This window comes from Dendrobates tinctorius, unplaced genomic scaffold (genome assembly GCF_039654945.1).
Source record: "Dendrobates tinctorius isolate UK_male_01 unplaced genomic scaffold, ASM3965494v1 ptg000073l, whole genome shotgun sequence".
In the NCBI taxonomy this organism is placed as follows: Eukaryota; Metazoa; Chordata; class Amphibia; order Anura; family Dendrobatidae; genus Dendrobates; species Dendrobates tinctorius.
In genome coordinates, this window is record NW_027361741.1 from 7,747,714 (window position 1) to 7,774,280 (window position 26,567).

Genomic DNA, 26,567 nt, shown 5'->3' on the forward strand with positions numbered 1-26,567 from the left:
CCAGGCTAGGCTATAAACATTGGTCCCCCAGCCGTCGGCTTTCCCTCTGCTGGTTAAGAAAATTATGTGGGAGCCCACGCCATTTTTTTTTCCATCTATTGTATGCAGTCGGCTCCTGTAAGCGGCTGCTGAATTGCTGGCTTTTCTTTATATTATAATATATATATATATTGCTCTAAAAGATAAAGGGGACACTATTCAATTTGCAACAGGCTTTGTGCTCCCTTTCTTTGAATTGTATATATATATATTATACAGTGCCTTGCGAAAGTATTCAGCCCCCTGGAACTTTTCAACCTTTTCCAACATATCATGCTTAAAACATAAACATACGAAATGTAAATTTTTGATAAAGAATCAACAAGTGGGACACAATTGTGGAGCTGAACGAAATTTATTGGTTATTTTAAATTTTTGTGGAAATTAACAAACTGAAAAGTGGGGCGTGCAATATTTTTCGGCCCCTTTAACTTAATACTTTGTTGCTTGGGGTATGTCTCTATCAGTTTTGTACATCGAGACTGAAATTCTTGCCCATTCTTCCTTGGAAAACAGCTCGAGCTCAGTGAGGATTGATGGAGATCGTTTGTGAACAGCAGTCTTCAGCTCTTTCTACAGATTCTTGATTAGATTTAGGTCTGGACTTTGACTTGGCCATTCTAACAACCTGGATACTTTTATTTGTGAAACATTCCATTGTAGAATTAGCTTTATGTTTGGGATCATTGTCTTGTTGGAAGGCAAATCTCTGTCCCAGTCTCTCGTCTTTTGCAGACTCCAACAGGTTTTCTTCAAGAATGGTCCTGTATTTGGCTCCATCCATCTTCCCATCAATTTTAACCATCTTCCCTGTCCCTGCTGAAGGGAAGCAGGCCCAAACCATGATGCTGCCACCACCATGTTTGACAGTGAGGATAGTGTGTTCAGGGTGATGAGCTGTGTTGCCTTTACGCCAAACATATCGTTTGGCATTATTGCCAAAATGTTCGATTTTGGTTTCATCTGACCAGAGCACCTTCTTCCACATGTTTGGTGTGTCTCCCAGGTGGCTTGTTGCAAACTTTAAACAACAATTTTTATGGATATCTTTGAGAAATGGCTTTCTTCTTGCCACTCTTCAATAAAGGCCAGATTTGTACAGTGTACGACTGATTGTTGTCCTGTGGACAGACTGTCCCACCTCAGCTGTAGATCTCTGCAGTTCATCCAGAGTGATCATGGGCCTCTTGGCTGCATGTCTGATCAGTCTTCTCCTTGTTTGAGATGAAAGTTTAGTGGGATGGCCGGGTCCTGGTAGATTTGCAGTGGTATGGTACCCCTTCCATTTCTATATGATCACTTGCACAGTGCTCCTTGGGATGTTTAAAGATTTGGAAATCATTTTGTATCCAAATCCGGCTTTAAACTTCTCCACACCAGAATCACGGACCTGCCTGTTGTGTTCCTTGGTCTTCATGATGCTCTCTGTGCTTCAAACAGAACCCTGAGACTATCACAGAGCAGGTGCATTTATACGGAGACTTGATTACACACAGGTGGATTATATTTATCATCATTAGTCATTTAGGACAACATTGGATCATTCAGAGATCCACAATGAACTTCTGGAGTGAGTTTGCTGCACTGAAAGTAAAGGGGCCAAATATTATTGCACGTCCCACTTTTCAGGTTTTGAACTTCTAATAAAATTTAAAATAATCAATAAACTTCGATCAACTTCACAATTGTGTCCCACTTGTTGACTTTTCACCAAAAATTTACATTTGGTATCTTGATATTTGAAGCCTGATATGTGGGAAAAGGTTGAAAAGTTCCAGGGGGCCGAATACTTTTGCAAGGCACTGTGTATGTATGCACAGTGTGTGTGTGTGTGTGTGTGTGTGTGTGTGTGTGTGTGTGTGTATATGTGTATATATAATATATATTTTCGCTCTGGTAGGTAATGGCAGGGCTGCAGTAACGAGGCAACACACAGGCTTAAAGTCCAGTTTCAGTGGTTTAATGTCACGTTGCAAACAGCAGATTGACAGAAAGTAAGGAAAAATATAAATATACTCCAGCTTGGAGAACCACTGGTCCCAGGCAAGCCCGTCCTGTGCAAGGGGTAACTAAGCGGCTGCCAGGTCCGCAGCATCCGCCAGATGCCATTCCCAGGGTTGTTGAGAGTCTTGCTGCTATAGTCCTGCAGCACGGTGATCCTGTATGCAAGTTCAGGCTAAGTCCTGCCAAGTTCCTGTACCTTCCAGACACACTCACCATGTGCCAAACACCAACCTCCATTACCCACTTAGTGACGGAGCCAAATATTTGAAATCTGACAAGTCACTTTGTGGTAATAACTCTGGAACGCTTCAACAAATCTCAGTGATTTTGAGATGTTTTTTCGTGACACGTTGTACTTATGATAATGGTAAATTTAGGTCAATGTGTTTTGTTTTTATTTATAAAAAAATAGCAGTTTTCAAACTTTGAATGATTCTCCCTTTAATCCAGATAGCAGATAGTCATACCACACAAAAACATTCATAAATAACATTTTCCACATGCCTGCTTTACATCAGCATCATCTGTAAAATGTTTTTATTTTGTTAGCATTTTAGGAGGTTTAAAAATGGAGCAGTAATTTTTTCATTTTATCTAGGAAATTTACAAAATTTATCCAGGTTTGAAATGCCTTTGGGGGTCCTATATATTGGAAAACCGCACCCCCTGACATATGGAAAACTGCAGTCAGGTAGTTTATTAACCCTTCAGGTGATTTTCAGGAATTAATGCAAAGTGGCATGACAGAAATGAAAATGTGTATTTTACCACCTAAATGCCACTAACTTCTGAACAGGTTACAACAGCCGTCAGACTCTAAGGCCGCTATTTGGGCGTGAATTGCCATGGCAAACATTAGGACCACACAATCAAGATCTCAGGGTGCCGATGAGGAAAAAGAGGAAGCTCCCACACTGCTAACCATTTATATGATGTTGTCACTATTGACAGCAGCATCTAAGGGGTTAAAAAGATTTGTACGGTGCAAACTCTGATCGTGGCTGATGCAGCAAGTTGTCAGCTATAGTGTACAGCCGACAGCTATTGGATTGTCACCTGTATGGGGATGCTATTCTCTTAAATCTCACGTCAGTTAAGACGTATTGGTGGTCATTAAGGTGTTAAATAGCCCATAACCCCTCCTACAAATGAAGTAAACATCACATGACCATGATATCATCGCAGGTCCTGCCTTTAGGGAAAAACCCGGCCAAACATTAACCTGCTGGGAGAAGTGTATCTCCCATCCAGTAAAACACCCTTTACTGTACCACTAATGTATATATATCTTCATAGAGTTCTACATGGCATAATAGCCGCTAAATCAATTGCTGGCTTCTGTACAATCATTACAAAGCCCAACATGAAATGACACAAGGTTTACATACAGTAAACCATTTTCATTTAGTTTTTTATGTCTTTGACTAATAATTAGATTAGGGTATGTGTGTAAAACTTTGGACATGTGTTAAATTAACGGTTAAATTCGTTGAAAAAAAAAATTGCGTGGGCTTCCGTGGTAATTTCTCCGCCAGAGAGTGAAAGCCAGTGAGTGAGAGAAGATATTAATAGCCTAGAGAGGGGCCATTGTTTTTGGCCCCCTCGGCTAAAAAAAAAAAAAAACCTGCCCCCAGCCTCCCCAGAAAAGGCGCATCTATAAGATGTGCCTTTTCTGGCACTTAACCTCTCTATTCCCATTGCCTTTAGCGGTGGCTCATGGGTTAATAATAATTGGTTAATGTCACCTTGCTATTGAAAGGTGACATTAAGCCAGGTCAATAATGAAGTGTCAATAAGACACCTATCAATTTATTAATCCTATAGTAGTAAAGGGTTAAAAAGACACACACACACACATTAATTAAATTCTTTTAATGAAATAATCACACCGTTTTTGACACAATTTATTATTCTGCTAATACACAGAATCCCTTGTCCTGTAAAAAAAAAAAAAATAAAAAAACAACAATATCCATACCTCTCCGCCGTCCAGTCAGGTCCCTCGCTGCAATCCATCACAAGGAGTCAACTAGTTACAACAGGGACCGGTGCTAATGCTACCGGCCCCGCTGTAAACCACTGCAGGATGAAAGAATTCATCTCTGCGCAGGCGCCCGACTGGCCGGAGATGAACTAATAAGCGTGGAAAAGTTTCTGAACTCTTTCCCACGCTCCTGAGTTCACCCCAGGTCAGGGGGGGACTCCACGCAGCCTCACTGACTACCAATGACGTCACTGAGGCTGCGCGGAGTCCCCGGCTGACCAGAGGTGAACCGACAGCCCGATTACAACTAAGAAGGTAATTGCAGATCTGCACTGCCTCACTGATTAACATTTGGTCCTAATACAATAACATTTGTAACTGGATTGCACTAGTCCGATTTATTTGCTAGTGTGAGTGTGCTCTTAGATGAATTCATTGAGAGGTGTAGTTTGTAAAATGAGGTCACTTACGGGGGGGGTGTTCTGCTGTTCTGGCACTTCCAAAAGTTCTGCCTATGTGACATGGCACCGTCAAATAGTTTTGGAAAAATGTGCACTACAATAAGGCGTTCCTTCCCTTCTGAGCTTTGCACTGAGCCTCAAAAGTACTTTTCAACCACATATTGGCGTGCTCAGGAGAAATTGCATAACATATTTTGTTGTCCATTTTCTCCTATTATCAACTTTGGAAATTGAAAACTTATTTTATTCTGCAAGATATTTTTTCGCTGATGATGCTGTGTGGCGGCTCATTTTTGCGGGACAAGATGAAGTTTTCAGCAGTACCATGTTTATTTATATACGTCTTTTTGATCGCGTGTTATTGCATTTTTTGTTCGGCGGTATGATGATAAAGCATTGTTTTTTTGCCTTGTTTTTTTCTTAAGGGGTTCACTAAAGGGGTTAACTTGTGGGACAGTTTTATAGGGCGGGTCGTTACGGACGCGGTGATACTAAATTTGTACTTTTATTTTTTTTTTGTAAAAAAAACAAAAATGGGGATTTTTTTATGTATTTAGAATTTTTTAAAATTATTTCTACAGTTGTGTTTTTTTGTTTACCTTATTACTTTGTCCCACTGTGTGACATTACTATAAAGTGTCAGATCGCTGATCTGACAATTTGCAGTGCACTGTATCAGATCAGCGATCTGACAGGCGCTGCAGAGGCTGTCTCAGTGCCTCCTCTCAGCAGGCGCTGAGAAAGCCACCTCCCTGCAGGACCCCGAAGGCCCCCGCGGCCATATTGGATCCGGGGGCCTGCAGAGAGGGTTTTAGGGAAGCACGCCGGGAGCCCCCTCCCTGCGTGATTCTTCCCTATGCCCCCAGTACACTGCGATCATATTTGATCGCAGTGTGCCAGGGATCAATGTGTTGGGGGTGGTCTGTGACCGCCCCTGGCACATAGTGCCGGGTGTCAGCTGTGGTAATCAGCTGACATTCAGCCGCGATTAGCTGATCACTGACGTACGGGCCCGGGTACCTTGGACGGCAGAGTACGTCATGTCAGAAAGGGGTTAAAGATATAAAAATAGAAAGTTTGAAGATTGCAAAATTTTCCACAAAATTCTGATGTGGTTAAATAAAAGCAAAAAAATATTCAACCAAAATTTACCCCTGACAAAGTATAATGTTTCTCAAAAAAAAAAAAAAAAAAAAAATTCTCCGAATCACTGGGATTCGTTTTGAAGCGTTCCAGAGTTGTTACGTCAAAATGACACTGGTCAGAATTGTAAAATTTCGTCCTGGTCAGGAAGGTGAAAACGGGCTTTGGGGCGAAAAGGTTAAGGTGCATAATGAGAAATTACATGGCCAAAATGGCTAAGACTGAGTGGAATAATCCAGTAGACATATTTCTTTAACTGGTTTTGTAACTTTTTCAATGAAAAGTTGCATTTTCACAACTTTACAAAAAAGAGCCAAAATTCATGAAGCAGTTTTAAACATCTGGAAGAGGCACATTGATGTAAAAATCAGAAAACTAACTAAACCACAAAAGGCAACGTGAAAGGTGAAAACTTGTTTGCATTTGAGGCACGTCAAAAAGTCATTAAGGCTGGTTTCACATTAGCGCTTTTTAAGCGCACGCACGGCCGGGGGTAGCTCTGCCCCCGAGCCGGCTCTCTGCCCGGCGTGCCCGCCCCTTGCTTGTAGCGCCGCCTCCTAGCGGACAGCGGCGCCTGCGATCGGCGCACCCTATCTTTAGCATAGGGTGCGCAGGCCGTGCGCTAGTTGCGCTTTGACCTGCGCTGCGCACTTTTGACAGTGCGCCGTGCGCGCCAAAATCTAACTTTTCGGATTTTGGCGCGCACGGCGCACCGTCAAAAGTGCGCAGCGCAGGTCAAAGCGCAACTAGCGCACGGCCTGCGCACGATCTGCGCACCCTATGCTAAAGATAGGGTGCGCCGATCGCAGGCGCCGCTGTCTGCTAGGAGGCGGCGCTACAAGCAAGGGGCGGGCACGCCGGGCAGAGAGCCGGCTCAGGGGCGGAGCTACCCCCGGCTGTGCGTGCGCTTAAAAAGCGCTAATGTGAAACCAGCCTAATTGAAAGGTATTTACACAAAAAAATGACCTGTTCAGTTTCTGCTTCTGCTCCGAAAACTCAGCAAAAAGACTCTTTGTGCACTTAGCCTTATAGTAACTAGTGAGGTTTTGGGGCAGTAGAGGTATATACTCTTGTATAAGCCGAGATTTTCAGAACTTTTTTTTTTGTGTGTGCTGAAAACGTCCCCTCGGCTTATACACGAGTCATTATCCAGAAAGCCGGCGGGGGAGCAGCGTCAGGAGCCGGCGGCTCTGGCACAGTGACAGCTGCAGCCGCCGACTTAACAGAAGACCTCATACTCGCCCTCCTCACTCCATCGCTGCATCTCGGTCCCGGCACCGACAGCTCTTCCTGTGCTGCAGCGACGGCGTGAGGAGGATGGGGGGGGTGTTTGAGCCATGCATATAACGATGGGACGGGGGTGAGCCATGTGGGACCCGGGGAGCCACACATAACTGGATGGGGGGAGCCACGCATAGCAGGACAGGGATAAGGGGACAATGCATACCTGGCTTATACTCGAGTCAATAAGCTTATCTAGTTTTCTGTGGCAAAATTAGGGGCCTCGGCTTATACTCGGGTCGGCTTATACTCGAGTGTGTACAGTATGTATTTTTTCAAGTGCCAAGGATGGCTTATATGACTGAGGCTGACAAATTTGTGTTGGGAGGCCTGTGACCAGTCCATATGTAGTGGTGACTAGTGTTGAGCATTCCGATACCGCAAGTATCGGAATTCCGATACCGACTTCCGATATTTTTTCAATATCGGAATTTCGGGCCTTCCGGGGGGCTGTGTGGCCTGCCTGGGGTCTGTACCGGCCTGCCGGGGGGCTGTGCCGGCCTGCCGGTGGTCTGTGCACCCTGTGGGGGTCTGTACCGGCCTGCCGGGGGGCTGTGCCGGCCTGCCGGTGGTCTGTGCACCCTGTGGGGGTCTGTACCGGCCTGCCGGGGGGGCTGTGCCGGCCTGCCGGTGGTCTGTGCACCCTGTGGGGGTCTGTACCGGCCTGCCGGGGGGCTGTGCCGGCCTGCCGGGGGGCTGTGCTGATGTCCGGGGGTCTGTGCAAGCATCGTCCGATGGGACTACAAGTCCCATCTGGCGATGCCTGCTACCATGACAGTGATTGACACATTAGCCAATGATGGGACAGTAGTAGTCCCATCATCCGGCTAATGTGTTAAATGTTAAAAAAAAATAAAAAAAAAATACTACATACATACTACATACATACTACATGCATGCTACATACATACTGCATGCTACATACATACTGCATGCTACATACATACTACATGCATGCTACATACATACTACATGCATGCTACATACATACTACATGCATGCTACATACATACCACATGCATGCTACATACATACCACATATATACTACATGCTACATACATACTACATATATACTACATGCATGCTACATACATACTACATGCTACATACATACCACATACATGCTACATACATGCTACATACATACTACATACATGCTACATACATACTACATGCATACTACATGCTACATACATACCACATACATACTACATGCATGCTACATACATACTGCATGCTACATACATACTACATATATACTACATGCATGCTACATACATACTACATATATACTACATGCATGCTACATACATACTACATACATACTACATGCTACATACATACCACATATATACTACATACATACAATACATTCATACAATACATACATAGACATACAGTACATATAACATAGAGTAACATACTTACCAATACTTGTCACATTGTTCCCCGAAGCCATTGTCTTTTACGGAATAAATATTAACATAACAAACCACAAAAATACTCACCCAGGATCCGAAGCAGTCCACGAGTGTGTCCCACGACGATCTTGGGTAGAGAACTGCAGCATCAGATGATGCTGCCGTTCTCTACGGGCTGCAGGAATCCAATGACGGAAGGTAGGTATCCTTCCGCACTGTATTCCTCCGCCACTTAAAAAAAAAAAAAGTCCCTAGTCTCACTTTATGCCATTGCTGCGTGGGAAATTCCCACACAGCAATGGCATAAAGTGAGACTAGGGACTTTTTTTTTTTTTAAGTGGCGGAGGAATACAGTGCGGAAGGATACCTACCTTCCGTCATTGGATTCCTGCAGCCCGTAGAGAACGGCAGCATCATCTGATGCTGCAGTTCTCTACCCAAGATCGTCGTGGGACACACTCGTGGACTGCTTCGGATCCTGGGTGAGTATTTTTGTGGTTTGTTATGTTAATATTTATTCCGTAAAAGACAATGGCTTCGGGGAACAATGTGACAAGTATTGGTAAGTATGTTACTCTATGTTATATGTACTGTATGTCTATGTATGTATTGTATGAATGTATTGTATGTATGTAGTATATATGTGGTATGTATGTAGCATGTAGTATGTATGTAGCATGCATGTAGCATGCATGTAGCATGCATGTAGTATGTATGTAGTATGTATGTAGCATGCATGTAGCATGCATGTAGTATATATGTAGTATGTATGTAGCATGCATGTAGTATGTATGTAGTATGTATGTAGCATGCAGTATGTATGTAGCATGTATGTAGCATGCAGTATGTATGTGGTATGTATGTGGTATGTATGTGGCATGCATGTAGCATGCATGTAGCATGTATGTAGCATGTATGTAGCATGTATGTAGCATGTAGTATGTATGTATGTAGCATGCATGTAGTATATATGTAGCATGTAGTATGTATGTATGTAGCATGCATGTAGTATGTATGTATGTAGCATGTAGTATGTATGTAGCATGTAGTATGTATGTGGTATGTATGTAGCATGCATGTAGTATATATGTGTTATGTATGTAGCATGTAGCATGCATGTAGTATGTATGTGGTATGTATGTGGCATGCATGTAGTATGTATGTAGTATATATGTGGTATGTATGTAGCATGCAGTATGTATGTAGCATGCAGTATGTATGTAGCATGCAGTATGTATGTAGCATGCAGTATGTATGTAGCATGCAGTATGTATGTAGTATGTATGTTGCATGTAGCATGTATGTAGCATGTATGTAGTATGCATGTTGTATGTATGTAGCATGTATGTAGCATGTAATTTTTTTTTTTTTTTTTTTTACATTCAACACATTAGCCGGATGATGGGACTACTACTGTCCCATCATTGGCTAATGTGTCAATCACTGTCATGGTAGCAGGCATCGCCCGATGGGACTTGTAGTCCCATCGGACGATGCCTGCACAGCCCCCCGGCAGGCCGGCACAGCCCCCCGGAGCCTGCACAGCCCCCCGGCAGGCCGGCACGCCGGCACAGCCCACCGGAGCCTGCACAGACCACCGGCAGGCCGGCACAGCCCCCCGGCAGGCCGGCACAGACCACCGGAGCCTGCACAGACCCCCTGGCAGGCCGGCACAGCCCCCCGAAAGGCCCGTACAGACCCCAGAGAGGCTGTACAAGGCAAAAACAGGGTTTTTCTTATTCCGATACCGGAAGTCCCATAGACTTGAATGGGACTTCCGGTATCGGAATCGGCGATACCGATACTTTTTTTTAAAGATCGGCCGATCCATTCCGATCCGATACTTTGAAGTATCGGACGGTATCGCTCAACTCTAGTGGTGACTGAACGACACCGCCCTGGGCAGGACACAAATATGGTACAGTAGACAAGGAGGCAGAAACAAAACACTGTCTTTATTGAAAAACAGAGTATTATATGCCGATCAATAAGGCTAACAGTTATTGTAATGAGAAGAAAAATAATAGGTTCCAAGAGAGATGGCTGGAGCGTGTCACACAAGCTGTGGTTCAGCTATGGCAGGGTTTCCCAACTCCAGTCCTCAAGGCACACCAACAGATCATGTTTTCAGGATTTCCTTAGTATTGCTCAGGTGATAATTGCTTCACCTGTGCAATACAAAGGAAATCCTGAAAACATGATCTGTTGGTGTGCCTTGAGGACTGGAGTTGGGAAACCCTGAGCTATGGCAATGCAAAATTCAATAAAAACAGTATACACCTTTTTTATAAACTTCCCTCTTCTAACTTCCTACTTGGCTTCAGATAATCTGGCCATGCTGCTACAGAGTCCTAGCTAAAAATCCTGCTCTACGCCCTAACACAGTTGAACACCAGTGTACACTCATAGTTTTGTAGCTTAGAATAAAGTTTGGCAGCTGCTCCTTGGTTCCGATGTAGTAGAGCAGAGTTTGTTGTGTTGAGCTCTTCCTTTACGTTAAGTGATCTGTCTTCAGGATCTGGGCAAGTATTGCTCCCACTTTCAACGTTGAGAGTTTAATGGTACCACATCGTTGTTTCCTCTCTCGGGTTACAGGTTCCCCAAGAGAACTACCCTGTCTATGTGATGTGACTTTCCTTCTGACACAGTCCTGGTGATTGATCCTTCAGTAACCTTCTCCCTTGAAGCCATTAGTAAATGTACTAGTCTCTCGTTTTTAGGACACAGTTATAGTCCTGTTTCTCACAGGCATGAGGCTTCCTTCTCTAACTTCCTGACCAGACACCCTTCCTATTTCTTGTCTGAAACCAACTCCAGCCTCGTGCAAGCTGCAGGGGAGGAAGGACTAGTCCAAGTGCACACAAATCAGAGCATTGTTTCTTAAAGTTGGTGTCATTCAATTCTTAGCAAGGGTTGACCCCCTACACATACATCATAGTCCCTGCTATACAGACGCCTTATTTCGTCCTTGCATTGCACTACACAAAGTCTTGTTGTATCTTTAGCCTTTTGGTAAAGACTTTTATAATGCCACAGTAAGGGTATGTTAACACTGATTTGCATTTATTTATTTTAAAGTTCAAAATCCATACATTTTTCTTAATGAAACCAATACAGGAACTCTCCTGTATAGAGGAGTTTTCTTGTAGTCACTTTTTTTCTGAGCTTTGTTATAGAAAGTCCAAGTTAATGAGGATATGAAGAGTTTCTGCTCCAAAAATGTCAATGTGAACATACACTTTTCCTGAACCATTTTTTTGGAAAAGTGTGTGTGTGTTTTTTTTTTTTTTTCCAATCATAACCCTCTAAAGAAAATGTCTGATGAATGTCTCAGAGGTGGAACCGCACCTAAGAATATCTGTGCAAGAGGGTTCCTGCTTTAGTAGTAGATCACAAATGAAAGTAGCTGTATTCCGTTTGTATAATAATGACCATTCCATTTGATATTGGTATATCGTAGCACATTACTATCATATGTGCTAAAGATCAAGGCATGAACCTAGACTTGGATGCCCTGAAAATTGAGACTAGTTCCCAAGAACTTTGTAAAAGCTGACTGTTTGCAGTATGTCTCCGGTTGTGTTGCTCACTTGACATATCTATATGATATAGGACTGTATCTGGTGAAAGTAGTGCAAGAAAATCTTCCATTCCATCACTGTATGAAGAAATTCTAAAGAAGTCCAAAGAAGCCTTTACATCAGGAAAAACCCAGCCTTACTCATTTAGGCAGGAACAGCTACAAGCTATGGTGACCATGCTGGAAAGTCACGAGTCAGAATTTGTGGCAGCACTGGAGAAGGATCTGCACAAGGTCTGCATTTAATTTTCTTGGGTACAGTTTTATGCCAGTGAATATCATAGTACATATTGTGAAGGGGTGGTGGTTAACCAGCCGTATGCATTTTTATCAGGGCTCATTGAACTAGAAACTGATTTCCCCAAAAAGATTCTACCTATTGCCAAGGCTGCGATAAAATTATGGGATCTTAGTCACTGCATCACTGCAATAGGCACCTTGTAATGCTTCATTACGCTGTGGCACATCTCTTAGTAGTTGGAACAGCTATAAGTATTTGTTGTGGAGAATACGAACTGGGATTCCCAAACCACACATCTACTACATTTATTTAAGGGGTTGTTTACTTATGATGTAGTCTTAATACTCATAATATATTATATAAATGTTTATCACTGGGGGTCTGACTTGTGGCATAGCTTCATACATTGTGCACTTGAAGCGATGGCCGGGGGACCACCACAATGCAGGGAGACTATGGTACACAAGATGAGGTGCAAACAACAAAGGGTTAATTTATTTACAGGCAAGGAATGCATTGTTAGGAAAGTGTAAACAAGGGTATGCAATGACAAAACAATATTCTCTAGCTGGGCCGGCAAATGGCACGGTGCACCAACTATTACAGATCAGTGTATTCTTTCAAAAGGCAAACAATGCAATAAAGTACAGTATGCTGCTACTCTAACTATAGCCTGACTAGCCGCTGGTACTTCGGCCGCACGGTTACCGTGCTCTGTCTATTGCAGCCTATTCTAAGCCCTAAACATGTGCACACATGGGGTTAACACTCACGGTGAAGTTGGTGTCTCAGTTCCTTCCTGGGGGCCCCCTGCAGTTCTCTGCAAGATGATGCGACATCCTCCCTGGAAGATCTGTGCAACGTGGTCTTGTCCTTGTGTGAAGATTCCAAGCCTGTTCCTAGAAACGGTGAACTCCCTCTTTTGAATTCCTTCCTTGTAGATCTTCGTGGCCCCTCGCAGTATCAAAGGAAAACCACCTTTGTTATCCCCAGAAGGGTATACACAATCCACAAGTTGTCAGTTACAAGCTGCAAGTTTTTCTCCTCATGTCAGTCTCCTGCAGACTCTCAGCTCCAAACACACTCTGAGAAAACAGCCTCTCCCCTCTCCATAGCTGGAAGAGCAAACCAAAGCAGACTTTTGAAGGGTAGAATAGAATGTACCATCGCATCAGCCAAGGGGGTGCTGTCTCTTAAAGGGGCAGCGTGTCTCTGCTGTCCATAGCAATGTCAGCCCCTTACATAGTGACTGAGAGAAGTCGGTGTATGTGTGTGATTGTTAACTATGAGGATTTATGGTCTATTGAGCTATTGCACAATAAAACTCGAAGCTTGGGGAGAATATTTGCCCTCACTGAGGGATTGGTGATATTTGTTTATATCAAAACACCCCTGTAATGTTAGTGTTTGTATTTCATTATTTTTGAGGCCGCCTTTTGGAAATGAGTTTGTGCATCTAAAAGAGAAGGTTATAAGGCACATATATCAAGTTTCCCACACTGTACACCATTTCAAGTAGCTTCACTTTTTTTTTTTTTGATTGTAGCCAAAGTTTGAAACCATCTTATCTGAGATAACTACAGTGAAGAATGAAGCTATTTATGCAATGAATAACCTAGAGCAATGGATGATGCCTGAACCAGTCCAGAAGAGTATGGTATGCTTGACTCTCTCGTGCTTTGCGCTGGTTTGCCATTATTTTGCACTGTATTGTTAAACATCTGAACTTTCTCCTTCACCAACCCAGTGTTTTTCTTTGCAGACTTCATTTTTGGATAGTTGCTTTGTGAAGAAGGAACCAGTGGGTGTAGTCCTGATCATTGGTGGCTGGAGTTCACCGGTACAGCTTTGTCTCATTCCAATGGTTGGCGCAATGGCTGCAGGTAGAGTTTTCTTCCAGGCCATTTGTGGTCTAAGGCAGTAAATTAAGGTCCGAAGCCTACTAGAGTAAGAGACACCTCTGAATGGATATTACACATTTTGGACTTTCTATGCACCAAAACACTAAATTGACACCAGCTATAATGTAGGTTTCATGTACAATGTACATCCTTTTTTTTTATATTTACTATACTAAACCTTTATTGTGATAATCCACACCCCTTTGGATAAGCCCCACTTTAAAAAAAAAAAAAAGGCAAAAAGTCACATTTTCCTGTGGATACCAGTAGGGACGACAATTGCTATTTTTTTTTTTTATAGTAGAACACTGGCATAGAGGAAATGTTAAAGCTTCCAGTACCTGAATACTTCTATCATGCATTACTTCATAAGAAGGGTAAATGCTTTGGGCTTTTTTCTGACTAAGTTCAGGGTAGTTGGAATATCATTGTGAGCATTCACCACAAGTAATTTTAGACTAGTAATATTTGGGTAGTGATATTTTGTTCATTCACTTATTCTCTTGGCCAGGTAACTCTGTAGTACTGAAACTGTCCGAGACTTGCTCTCATACTGCAGGCCTACTGCAAACCCTTCTTCCCCTCCATTTGGATAATGTAAGTGTGGCTATGAATTTCAGTGATGCCCTATGTACTAGTATAAGTTAAGGTTACAATCGGAATGTACAGCAATTTGTTATCCTGACAACCTAACTCCCCATGTACCCACATCCCCACCCCCACACTGCTACTTTGTTTGTTCCACAACATGAGTTCCCCACACTAAATTACCGGTACTTACAACATTTCACTGCATCTATATTTTAATACAATTTTAACATCAGCACAGGTAATGCTTCTGATCTGCTGAACAAAATTAACAGATCATTCTCACTACATGAGAACACCATAAAAACAAAACCCAAAAATGGCAGCATTGCACTTTGTTTTTTTTCTTTCTTCATTCCACCTTGCAAGATCTTCTCCAAACAACACAGACACACTCACCCTGTTCATCTTTTAAGAAACCAGTCTTCATATGGCAAGGTCAATGGAAAAATAAGTTATGGCTCTTTGCTTCACGATCCCAAGATTAGAACTTTTTCTTTTTTTTTTCTTTTTACATTCTTGGCTTTCAGTCAGTCTACCTATAGCGGGACTACACTGAAGACCTGCTGTTACAGGTGTTCAGTGTGATCTTCCTAGCACACCTAGGTCCTCATGACACTTAAGGCCCCATCACACCGCGATCTTGCTAGCGAGATCACTGATTTTGTAACTCCACAGCGATCTCGCCAGCGAGATAGCCGTGTATGACGGGGATCGGCGACCGGCCCCCCTGCCGGGTATCGCTGATCGTGCTTGATCGTCCTGGGCCATTTTTTGATCGCTGGTCTCCCGCTGGCCAGCGCGCATCGCTGCGTGTGGCAGCGAGAGATCAGCAACGCTGGTTTGTAATGTAAACATCGGGTATCCAGGAGCCGCGGTTCTTGGATACCCGGTGTTTACCTTGGAAACTGGCGTACACGCAGGTTTCCAAGGTAAACAGCGGGTATCCATGAGCCGCAAGTCTCTTAGATATCCGATGTTTATCTTGGAAATGAGCATGTATGCTGGTTTCCAAGGTAAACAGCGGGTATCCAAGAGCTGCGGCTCCTGGATACCCGATGTTTACATTAGAAACCAGCTTGCTCACTGGTCCTGATCGCTGGAGGGGCTGTCTAACGATGTCTCAGCAATCCCATCCATGTCGGATTGTTGGTGGGATCACTGGGACATCGTTATGTGTAACGGGGCCTTTACTGTTCTCTGCTCTGGCCTTGTTATAAGTGTAATACAGGTCAGATAAATATTTTATTTATTGATTTCAGAACTGTTACCAGCTCATATCTGGACAACACATTGAACTACTGAAAATTCTGGAGCACAAATTTGACCATGTCTTCTATATAGGTATTTGTTTGCACATGAAACATGAGTCAGTAAATCTAATGTACTAAAATATAATGCAAAAATGAGTTAGTTTCAGTTCTACGTTTCAAGGAACAGGGCTTTAGTCATCTAACATGTATCACCTTTATGTTGTAGGTGACAGTATGACGGGTCAGCAGGTGATGCAAGCGGCAGCCAAACATATGACACCTGTATCTTTGGTCCTTGGAGGAAAAAACCCTTGCTATGTGGACAAAACATGTGATCTTGCAGTGGCTGCTCGTAGGATTGCTTGGGCCCGGTTTGTTAATGCAGGCCAAAACTCACTGGCTCCAGACTATGTTCTGTGTGCTGTGGATGTTAAAGACTCTCTAATCCATGAGTTGGAAATATGCATCCATGAATTCTATGGGAAAAATCCTCAAGATTCCATGCACTATGGGCGCATGGCAAGTTTAGACCAATATAGAAGAGTGAAGGATTTTCTATCCTATGGTCAGGTGGTCCTCGGGGGACAGACTGATGAGAGAGAGCGATATATTGGTAAGGACTAGGTTGTGACATGGACATTAAATGAAACTTTAAAAAGTCCTTGAACTCTAAATCCAGAACACTCCCTTGTACACCTGGGGAAAATATGGCCAAAGAGCAGGAAATCAAATGTAATCAGCAGTAGTCCTGCGGCGGTCTTTAAAATGGAGAGTTCACCCTAAGTGCATAGACACAGATCAGATGCACTCACTTTGTTGCTTGCAGTGCACACCTGTCTGCCTCTATCCACAGCGCTACTAGTAAGAAAAATTGGTGGCAAGTCCACGTTAAATGTATATGTGAACATGCTGATGTCTCATTTTAGAGATGAGCAGAAAGACTCTAAGGGTACGAGCCCACGATCAGCAATTGCTGCGTGTTTGACTTTGCATATTTATGCAGCAATATTTACAGCATAGTGGATGGGATTTCTAGAAATTCCATGTCCACTATGCGTCCATAGTCACCTGTGGATTGTGGATCACAAGCGGAGACTGACATGCTGCGTATCTCTAAGACAGCAGCATTTCAATTTCCCTTGCGGAGACTAGAGTCTCTGCAAGAGAAATTTCATTGTTATTATTTATTTATATAGCACCATTGATTCCATGTTGCTGTACATGAGAAGGGGTTACATACAAATTACAGATATCACTTACAACAAACTAACAATAGCAGACTGATAGAGGGGAGAGGACCCTGCCCTTGCGGGCTTACCTTTTGCAGGATGGTGGGGAAGGAGACAGTAGGTTGGGGGTTGCAGTAGCTCTGGTGTTAGTGAGGCCGTAGCTCCGGTAGTGGTGAGGAGGCAGCAGAGTCATTGCAGGCTGTAAGCTTTCTTTAAGAGGTGGGTCCGTCTGAAGGATCCAAATGTGGTTGATAGTCGGACGTGTTGGGGCACAGAATTTCAGAGGATGGGGGATATTCGGGAGAAGTCTTGGAGGCAATTAGGTGAGGAACAAATAAGTGTGGAGGAGAGAAGAAGGTATTGTGAGGACCAGAGATTACATGAGGGAAGATATCGGGAGATTAGTTCAGAGATATATGGAGGAGACAGGCTATGGATGGCTTTGTAGGTCAGTATTAGTAATTTGAACTGGATATGCTGAGGGAATGGGAGCCAGTGAAGAGATTTGCAGAGGAGGAGCGAGATGAAATAGTCAGGCAGCAGAGTTAAGGATGGGCTAGAGAGGTGGGAGAGTGTTAGCGGGGAGGCCACAGAAAAAGATATTGCAGTAGTCGAGGCGAGAGATGAGGGCATGCACAAGCATTTTAGTAGATTGAGGGTCGAGGAAAGGACTGATTCTGGAAATATTTTTGAGCTGGGGGAGACAGGAGGTGGAAAGAGTTTGGATGTAGGGTTTTAAAGACTGGGCAGAGTCAAGGGTTACTCCCAGGCTGCGGACTTCTGGTATGGGGGAAAGCGTGAGGTCAATAATTGTGATAGATCAGGTAAGGAAGATCTGTGAGATGGAGGAGAGATGATGAGTTCAGCTTTGTCCACATTGAGTTTGAAGAAGTGAGAGGAGAAGGATATGGCTGATGGACACTCTGGGATTCTCGACAGCAGAGAGGTGACGTCTGGGCCAGAGAGGTAGATCTGAGTGTCAACAGCATAAAGCTGGTACTAGAACCCATGGGACTTTTGAGTTGTCCCATGCCAAGTGTATAGATTGAGAAGAGTAGGGGTCCTAGAACAGAGCCTTTGGGGACTCCAACAGAGAGAGGGTGGGATAAGGAGGTATTGTGGGAGTCGGAGACGCTGAATGTGCGGTTGGAAAGGTATGAGGAGATCTAGGATAGGGCAAGGTCTTTGCTGCCAAAGGAGGAGAGGATCTGTAGTAGGAGGCAGTGGTCAACTGTGTCAAAGGCAGAGGACAGGTCTAGAAGGAGGAGTATAGAGTATTGTCCGTTATATTTGGCTGTAAGTAGGTTGTTAGTAATTTTGGTCAGGGCAGTCTCGGTGGAATGATGGGGACGGAAGCCAGATTGTAGATTGTCAAAGAGCAAGTTAGATGAGAGGTGGGAAGAATGTTCAGCATGGACGTGCTGCTCCAGGAGTTTAGAAGCGAATGGGAGTGGCGATATTGGGCGACAGCTGGACATATCGGTTGGGTCGAGGGTTGGCTTTTTAAGGATAGGCATGATTGTGGCATGTCTGAAAGCAGAAGGGAAGGTACCAGAAGTTAGTGATAGGTTGAATAGGTGGGTTAGGGATGGGATAAGTGTGGTGGTGAGGTTGTGGAGGAGGCGGGATGGGATGTGGTCTAGTGCACAAGTGGTGAGGTGTGATTTGGAGAGGAGACAATTAAGGCTCCCCTTCAGTGATGTTGGGGAGGAAGGCTATGGGGTGGAGATTGAACAATAAAGACTTGCCCTCTTTGGTAGATCTTATTTTTGAAGTGTGTGGCAAAGTCCTCAGCAGAGATGAGGGAGATTGGAGGGGGCAGTGGTGGGCAGAGGAGGGAGTTAAGAGTTTTAAATAACTGTTTGGGGTTGTAGGATAGGGAAGATACGATGTTTGTGAAGTAGGCCTGTGTAGCAGAGGTGAGGGCAGATTTGAAAGCTAGTGTTGCCTGTTTAAATGCAGTGAAATCATCTTGCGAATTTGTTTTCTTCCAATGCCGCTCTGCAGCCCTGGACACTTGCCGGAGCTTTTCAGTGATGTTATTGTGCCAGGGTTGTCTATTGATATGTCACACTCTGCCATGAACGAGGGGCGACCATGTCAATAGCTGCTGCGAGAGTGGTACTGTAGAAAGCAGTGGCAGTGTTTGTGTCGTGTAGTGAGGATATGGATGCCAGTGGTAGAATAGAGTCAGAGAGCGTGTGGGTGTCTAGGTGTGCAACGTTTCTGCAGGGGTGCGCATGTTGCTAGACATGGGTGACAGGTGAGGAGGACATGGGTGAGAAAGTCATGGGTGAGAAAGTGAGTAGACGGTGGTAAGAGGGAGAGGGGAAGTAGTCAAGTCAGAGAGCATAGATTAGATGGGTGAAGATCAGGTCTAATATATGTCCGTCTGTGTGGATGGCTTAGGAGGACCACTGGGTAAGTCCAAAAGATGACGTAAGGGACAGAAGTTTGGAGGCTGTTGAGTGAAGGATATCAGTGGGGGTGTTGAAGTCGCCCATGATAGTTGGAATGTCAGTGGAAATAAAGTGAAGCCAGGAAGAGAATTGGTCAGTAAAGGCAGTGGCCGGGCCCGGAGGTCGGTATATGATGGCCACTTGGAGGTTGGAAGGTGAGTAGATGTGGACAGCATGGACTTCAAAAGAGGGGATGATAAGGGAGGGTAGAGGTGGGATTGGGTTAAAGGTGCAGCTAGTAGAAAGGAGAAGACCCACTCCTCCACCATGTCTGTTGCCGGGGCGAGGAGTGTGGGTGAAGTGGAGGCCGCCGTAACACTGCGCAGCAGGGGAGGCTGTGGCAGAGGGTGTCAGATATGCTTCTGTGAGGCCGAGGAAGTTATGCTTCTGTGATTGCGAGAGGAAAAGGTCATGAATCAAATGAAGCTTATTGCAGATGGAGCGGGCATTCCAGAGTGCTCCAAAGAGAGGGAGCAGGGGGGTGGGCGTCAAGGGCACGGGTTTTACGTTGGAGAGACTGCGGTAGTTAATATTAGATAGGGAGCGGTAGGAGGGGGAATTAATGGGAGGTATGAGCTGTGGGGGTCCAGGTTTGGGAGATGTCGCCAGCAGTGAGCAGCAGAGAGAGGGGAGAGCAGGTGGGAGAGAGAGTGGCCGGCTTGTTTTGAGAGAGATCTGAGGTTGAGGAGAAGGTCAGCAGAGGTGTCAGGTGGTGAGGAAAGGGGGAAGGGGAGATTACTATTTGGTTAGAGGGTGCTGGGGTTTGGGGATAGCGAAGGAGAGTGTGGATTAGTGGAGCAAACACTGTAAGGGCATATGTAAACATGGTGTAGGAGTAAGATGGGTTAATAGAAAAGCTAGGTAAAAGTAATAAGAAGAGCTTACCCAGAAGACATACCCAAAAGAGACAGATACATAGTGTGTGGACCAGACTCCTGCCATGACTAACTGCCGTTGAAATAACTGCAGCTTCTGGATACTTAGCTGCAGTGATACTTTGCTGTAGGGGGACGTGTGCCAGACCCCATATGCGTGTACCCTTTAGAATGCTACTAAATTTTTAGGACTGAGTAGAGGATCAGGTGAGTTGCACTGTGGGAGCTGGTTTGGGATAAATTAGCAGCTGCACAGCATACCAGTGGTGGAAAGATGATTAAAGACATTGGGCCTGGCTACATCTCTGTGCTATAACACCTTTCACCATCTATAGAATGTATTGGATGCAGTGAATCCACACAGTTCACTGAACACATGTGGATTTACCTGCATTCAATAGAAGGCAGCTGTCAGGACGCAGTGAACATACACTGCATCCAAAGCGCTGCTAGTACCTGATCGTGGGTACCCGGCTTATGAACTCTGCTCCAGTGGCCACTTTGGCTGTCTGTGGCCTCTGGACCAGAGCTGTGCAAAACTCTTACTACTTGCAGCCTCTATGATGCAGCTTCTAATTGGTGGTCTCCTCAACATCATTACATTGTGATGCATGCCTGAGGTTCACAGGGACTACAGATCAGATCCGAACAGGCTCTGGGGATGACACATATGGGAAGAAGTTCATAAGGCTTAGGGTTCAGCAGCCATAGAATACTGGCAGGACAAAGGTCCTGAAAATCTTTTTACTCAACTCTAGCCTCATTGAATGGCTCAAATACATTTTCACTCAGCCCAAAGTGTGTGCCTATGGAACTAAATGAGGCTTGGTCTGCTCCAGAAGAACATTTAAGGCAGTGTGGAAAGATATATCTGGGCATCATGCACATATAATATGACCCTGCTATGGATATATGGAATGAATAGAAGTTGAAAAATGCACATCAACTATATAATCATGATGTGCAAATGCACCCTTTTAAAAGTATTTTGTAGAAAATAACGACACTGGGGCTGCAACTTGTGAACGCAACCTTAAAGAAGGGCTAGATTAAAATATACTACCTAAAGAGCAGTTGCCTATTTGTCAACATTGTTGTTTTTTTTTCCACCCTCAAAACCATTTACAGTCATTTTGAAAAATTGGTATTGTTGCCTATTTTTATGCCTTTTTTTTTTTTTCTGTTATCTTCTCTGTATTATTTAGCCCCAACAGTTCTGATTGATGTAGCAGAGTCAGATCCTATTATGAAACAAGAAATTCTTGGTCCGGTCCTCCCCATCTGGACCGTAGACTCTTTGGAACAGGCTATCCAGTTCATCAACCAGAGAGATCGCCCCCTAGCTGTGTATGTTTACTCTAACAATGCACAGGTAAGAGTAGTTGTAAGAAATGCAATGCAAATAGAATCTGCATATCCACCGTAGATTGTATGCGATCTGCGACATGTTTTGCTGTGGATGTCCATAGCAATATGTATTATTCTTTTTTTTTTTTTTCTTTTTTATAATCCAAAATGCTGATGACACAAACATTCTTTTCACATACACCCCAGAAAAAAAGAAAAATCATGGATGTCTGATTAAGGTCTTGTATTGAATCTTTTCCAGCAAACCTATATATCATTCTGTTCAGCTTCTTTCTCTATAACCCACAATCCACAGACCAGACTGCATGTACAGTACGTGACAGGTTCCCTTTTAAGTCTGGTTCCACAGCATATTTTATATGCTACATGTGAACCAAGCATGGGTCATGAATTTCTACCTCATTTACATAAAACTTTGTTCCATTCATCTAAATGGAGCTGGAAGAAATCCATAAATCTGCTGCAAAAACTCCATTCAGATTAGCGTAAGTGGATTTTCTGCTGCTTCAACAAATGTTGGCAGTCTGGCCTGAGTTTTAGCATGCCCGTCTAGTCCTGACCTTGGTCAGTCGTGACCTAAGGTAGAAACAGAATGAACATATACCTTGCTGTAAGTAAAAAGCAATAGTGAATATAAACCACATGGGGTATTTAGTAAACACCTGTTTTTAATTTAGAAAAAAAAGCGTAAAAGCCATCCCACCAGCGCCAAGGCGTACTCAATCGCGTCAATGTAACTGCTTCATAAAGATTACTGCACCATTAGAAATGAATTATAAATGACCTGTTTATTAATGGCAGTACACCTACTAACAAAAGGCAAGCAATTTGCAAATACTTTCTAAAGGAGTGGCTGCGCTGACCTCTGCCTAATTAATCTGCGTTTAGCAGATCTCAGAATGGTTTCCGCTTTGGCGTGGTGCTAACTGTCCATCTGTAATTGTTAGTGAAATGCCACTTTTTTTTTTTTGCCTTTTTCAGAATTTCACTGTTCTTGAGAGGTTTAGTCAGGGTCCGCTGGTGTTCTAATATACAAAAAAAAAAAAAAAAAAATTAATGCTGAGGTAAACGCAAGTTGATTTTGCTAAGTAAGATCTATCGGTGGGAAAATACACTAAAAACTTCCACACTATAGCTTGATACATTTTGTAACGTGTCAAAAATCGACACAATAGGCAGATTGTTATTCCACCATAAGAAGTCTGTTACCCCCAAAATGTTGGTTGTTCTAACTATACAGCGATACAGGGGACTAGTCTTCACTCCTATAAACAATTATGCAAACCCTGTTTCTGCTATTGTTAGCGCTTCTAAAAATAACTTTTAATCCATATGCAAATAAGTTGGCTTCATGGAACCAAGATGTAGTCATCTGATGGGTGCACCACTACAGTTATCTCATTTACATTTTGGGGTTTCTCTCACTTGTCACTGACAGCGCTCACTCCAAGAGCAAATGCTCCCCTACGTGTGCGCATATGTACGGATACTGGCTGAATCGACAATATTCTTCTACCTGGCTATCTGCGGAGGCCATGAACTATACTTCCTGGTGTTTGAGCAGCATCGGCAGAGAGGAACAAGGAAGGAGATGGAGCTCAGCAACTGTGTGGTCCAGGGCATTAAAATTCAACAGGCCTAAACCTTCTCAGTTGGGCGACCACCATATACATTAGCCCGTCGGCTAACTTGTCTATGTTTGGGGGCTTTAGCCTTTACAGGAGTTGAGAGGATACTTCAGTTGCTAGAACAAAGACCTCCTCTTTCTGTTCTAGTCCATAATTTACAATTTGAAGCCATAAAACAGAGATGTCAAACTCAAATGCACAATGGGTCAAAATTAAAAACTTAGACAAAGTCTAAGGCTAGTTTCACACTAGCGTTACCGGGCGCAGTGCACGGCCGCAGCTATGCTCCACCCCCGGTCGCACCCCCTCCAGTCAGCTCCTCCTCTGATCGCATGACACTGCATGTGATCAGCGTACCCTATATTTAGCATTGAGTACGCTGGTCATGCGCCGGTACACTTTTGCCGGCGCTTGCACCCTTTTGGCACTGCACCGAGCGCAGAAAAACGCACTGTTGCATTTTTGTGCACTCGGCGCAGCGCCGGCAACAGTGTACCAGTGCACGACCAGCGTACTCAATGCTAAATATAGGGTACGCTGATCGCGTGCAGCGTCATGTGATCAGAGCAGCTGACCAGAGGGGGCACGGCCGGGGGTGGAGCTTAGCGGCAGCCGTGCGTTGCGCCCGGTAATGCTAGTGTGAAACTAGCCTAAGGCAAACATTGAGAAATTAGAGACCTTTTTTTCAATAAATCATGTTTGTTCCTTCTCATCAAATATCACGATGAACCTTTTCATATGAAAACAAAATTATGACATTCTTTGCTAAAATATGTAATCTGGAATAAGCAAAGATTAATTGGGGGAGAACCCCAATACTGCAGGAGAAGTTGGGGTAGTGAGGATGGTAGATGACCGTATACATGGTAATGCAAAGGGTGTGGTGATTCTCACATAGAAGGAAATCTCGGAACGTGGAGAACATCAGGAGCATATAAACCGCACCAAATATTCAGTCAATGGTGGGGAGTGAACAAAAAGGGCAAGATTTCAATACATAGGGAAAGCATAGCCATGTCCAAAAAAAAAAAACTAAATTGGAGAATACATGAAGTGGAGCAATAAAATAAATTATGGTAAGAGTGCGCTGGCTCAGTGGCATACCTGTACCCAGCTTTTGGAGGAGGAGGTGCCATGAGATATATTGGAGAGCACAAGGGGAGTGTGTGCTGATGTAGGGAGAAGAGGAAGGGATGTCCGGCTAAGGTGAATGCCGGTCAGGAAGTGCGTCATAACTGGGGAGCGTATTACATGGCGTGTTGTATACAGTCACGTAGTAACAAGGGAGGGTGCGAGACCGGAAATGCGGGATTTATAGTATTAGCGGTGCATGCGCTGTCTACAGGCGGGCCAGCTCTAGTAGACATTTGGTTGGTATCTTCTCATGTCCGAAACCTAATTACACTGCGGCCCAGATTTGGCCCTCGGGCCTGAGTTTCACACCTATGCCATAAGAAATCACAAGGATTAACATTATTAAGCCTTTGGGGCAGCACGGGAGTCCTGGGTTCAAATCCCACCAAGGACAACATCTACAAGGAGTTTGTATGTTCTCCCCATGTTTGCGTGGGTTTCCTCCCACATTCCAAAGACATACATAATGATAGGGAATTTGGATTGTGAGCCCCAATGGGGACAGCGCTGATAATGTGTGCAGACTGTAAAGCGCTGCGGAATATGTTAGTGCTATCTAAAAATTATTATTAATAAGCAGATATTTGTATTTACCATATGTCCCTCTGAATCCAGGTGATTTCAGAAGTTTTGAACAAAACCTCTAGTGGAAGCTTCTGTGCTAATGACAGTATGGTCCACAGTCTGTACACCAGATTGCCCTGTGGAGGGGTAGGTGAGTACACACAAAGTTGCTATGATAAAGCTACATTCCCACACTGAGTTTTTGATGGATTTCTCACCTATTGTGTTACTTTTTTTTTTTTATCTGATTTTTGTCATGTTTCATATTTAACTGCTTTGTTTTTGATACTTTCTAATATTGGGCTTTGAAATAACTTTGATACAGTCATGTGAAGATTATATGCATTTGGTGCCTTTCCATTGCGGAAACGCACTAAATACTTTTTCTTTTTTTTTACCTGCGGGTTTTCAGCATTCTAAGGCTAAGTTCACACTTGCGTATCGGGGCTCTGCGGACGGCTACGTACGTCCTCCCTGAAGCTTCGCCCATTTCCGCACTTCCATTTAGGTCCGCCTACTTCTGCATGCGTCCTGCATAAGAAGTGCAGAAGTGTGCGGAGCTTCAGGGAGGAAGCACCGAGCCATCCACAGTCCCTTTACGCAAGTGTGAACTTGGCCTAATGCAATTCTTTGGGTAAAGTCCAGACACAAAAATGAGTGTACTCACAGGAGAAATTTACATTTTGCTAATTGAAAAAATGCACCGCAGGTCAGTTTATGCTGCGTTTACAAAAATTCCAGGTTTTCTTTTTTTTTTTCCGCAGTGACAATATGCAGTGTAAAAAAAACTCCTCATGGGTAACCTTGTGCCTCATTCATAGGTAATTTTTCTGAGGCAAAAAATAGACAAATTTTTATCCGTGTTTGACAATATGCCAAAGAGTGAAGAAAAAAAAATTAGTTAATCTTCTATGAATTGCAGGAAAAAAACAAAACAAAAAAACTGACCGCACGCGGATTCTTAAAAATCCACAGACGCAAATGATTTTGATCTGTGACTCAGATCAAATGTTGAACACACGATCGGGTTCTCAACAATCCAGAAATTCCAGGACAATCAGCCAAAACAGTGCTCCATTTTGTCAATATTGTGTTTGTTTTTTTTTAAGCTGAAGGAATTTATACCAATTGTGTTGACTGTAATAATTTTACAGTGAATGCAGCAGATTCTTCGTATCAGAATTATGGGCTGTAGACATATCACTTATAATGATTTATGGTTTACCAATGTGTCCATAAAAATATTGTCAGTGTTCTTTTTTGATAAGCTGTCCAGAAAAAAATGAAAAAATGTAGTTGGTAGCCCTAAGTGCAGTCCACTTAAAAAAAACAAACATCCAAACACATTTATGAAAAATGACTCATGTTAAGCCATAATTTTGCCCTCTTATTGGCAGGTACTATATCAAATGT

At 43.6% G+C, this 26,567-nt stretch overlaps 1 protein-coding gene across 5 annotated transcripts in view; it reads left to right on the forward strand.

Moving 5' to 3' along the window:
* Positions 1-26,567, forward strand: part of LOC141096171 (aldehyde dehydrogenase family 3 member B2-like) — a 41,644-nt gene that overhangs the window by 13,491 nt on the left and 1,586 nt on the right. For 3 of the 5 annotated variants that reach the window (XM_073582618.1, XM_073582617.1, XM_073582619.1), the window contains exons 3-10: positions 11,947-12,148; positions 13,702-13,812; positions 13,918-14,038; positions 14,568-14,653; positions 15,907-15,988; positions 16,124-16,510; positions 21,666-21,832; positions 25,206-25,305. In XM_073582618.1, the coding sequence (XP_073438719.1) occupies positions 11,947-12,148; positions 13,702-13,812; positions 13,918-14,038; positions 14,568-14,653; positions 15,907-15,988; positions 16,124-16,510; positions 21,666-21,832; positions 25,206-25,305 (1,256 nt within the window). The remainder of the gene's footprint in view (positions 1-11,946; positions 12,149-13,701; positions 13,813-13,917; positions 14,039-14,567; positions 14,654-15,906; positions 15,989-16,123; positions 16,511-21,665; positions 21,833-25,205; positions 25,306-26,567) is intronic. The other 2 variants (XM_073582622.1, XM_073582620.1) reach the window with 1 other exon arrangement.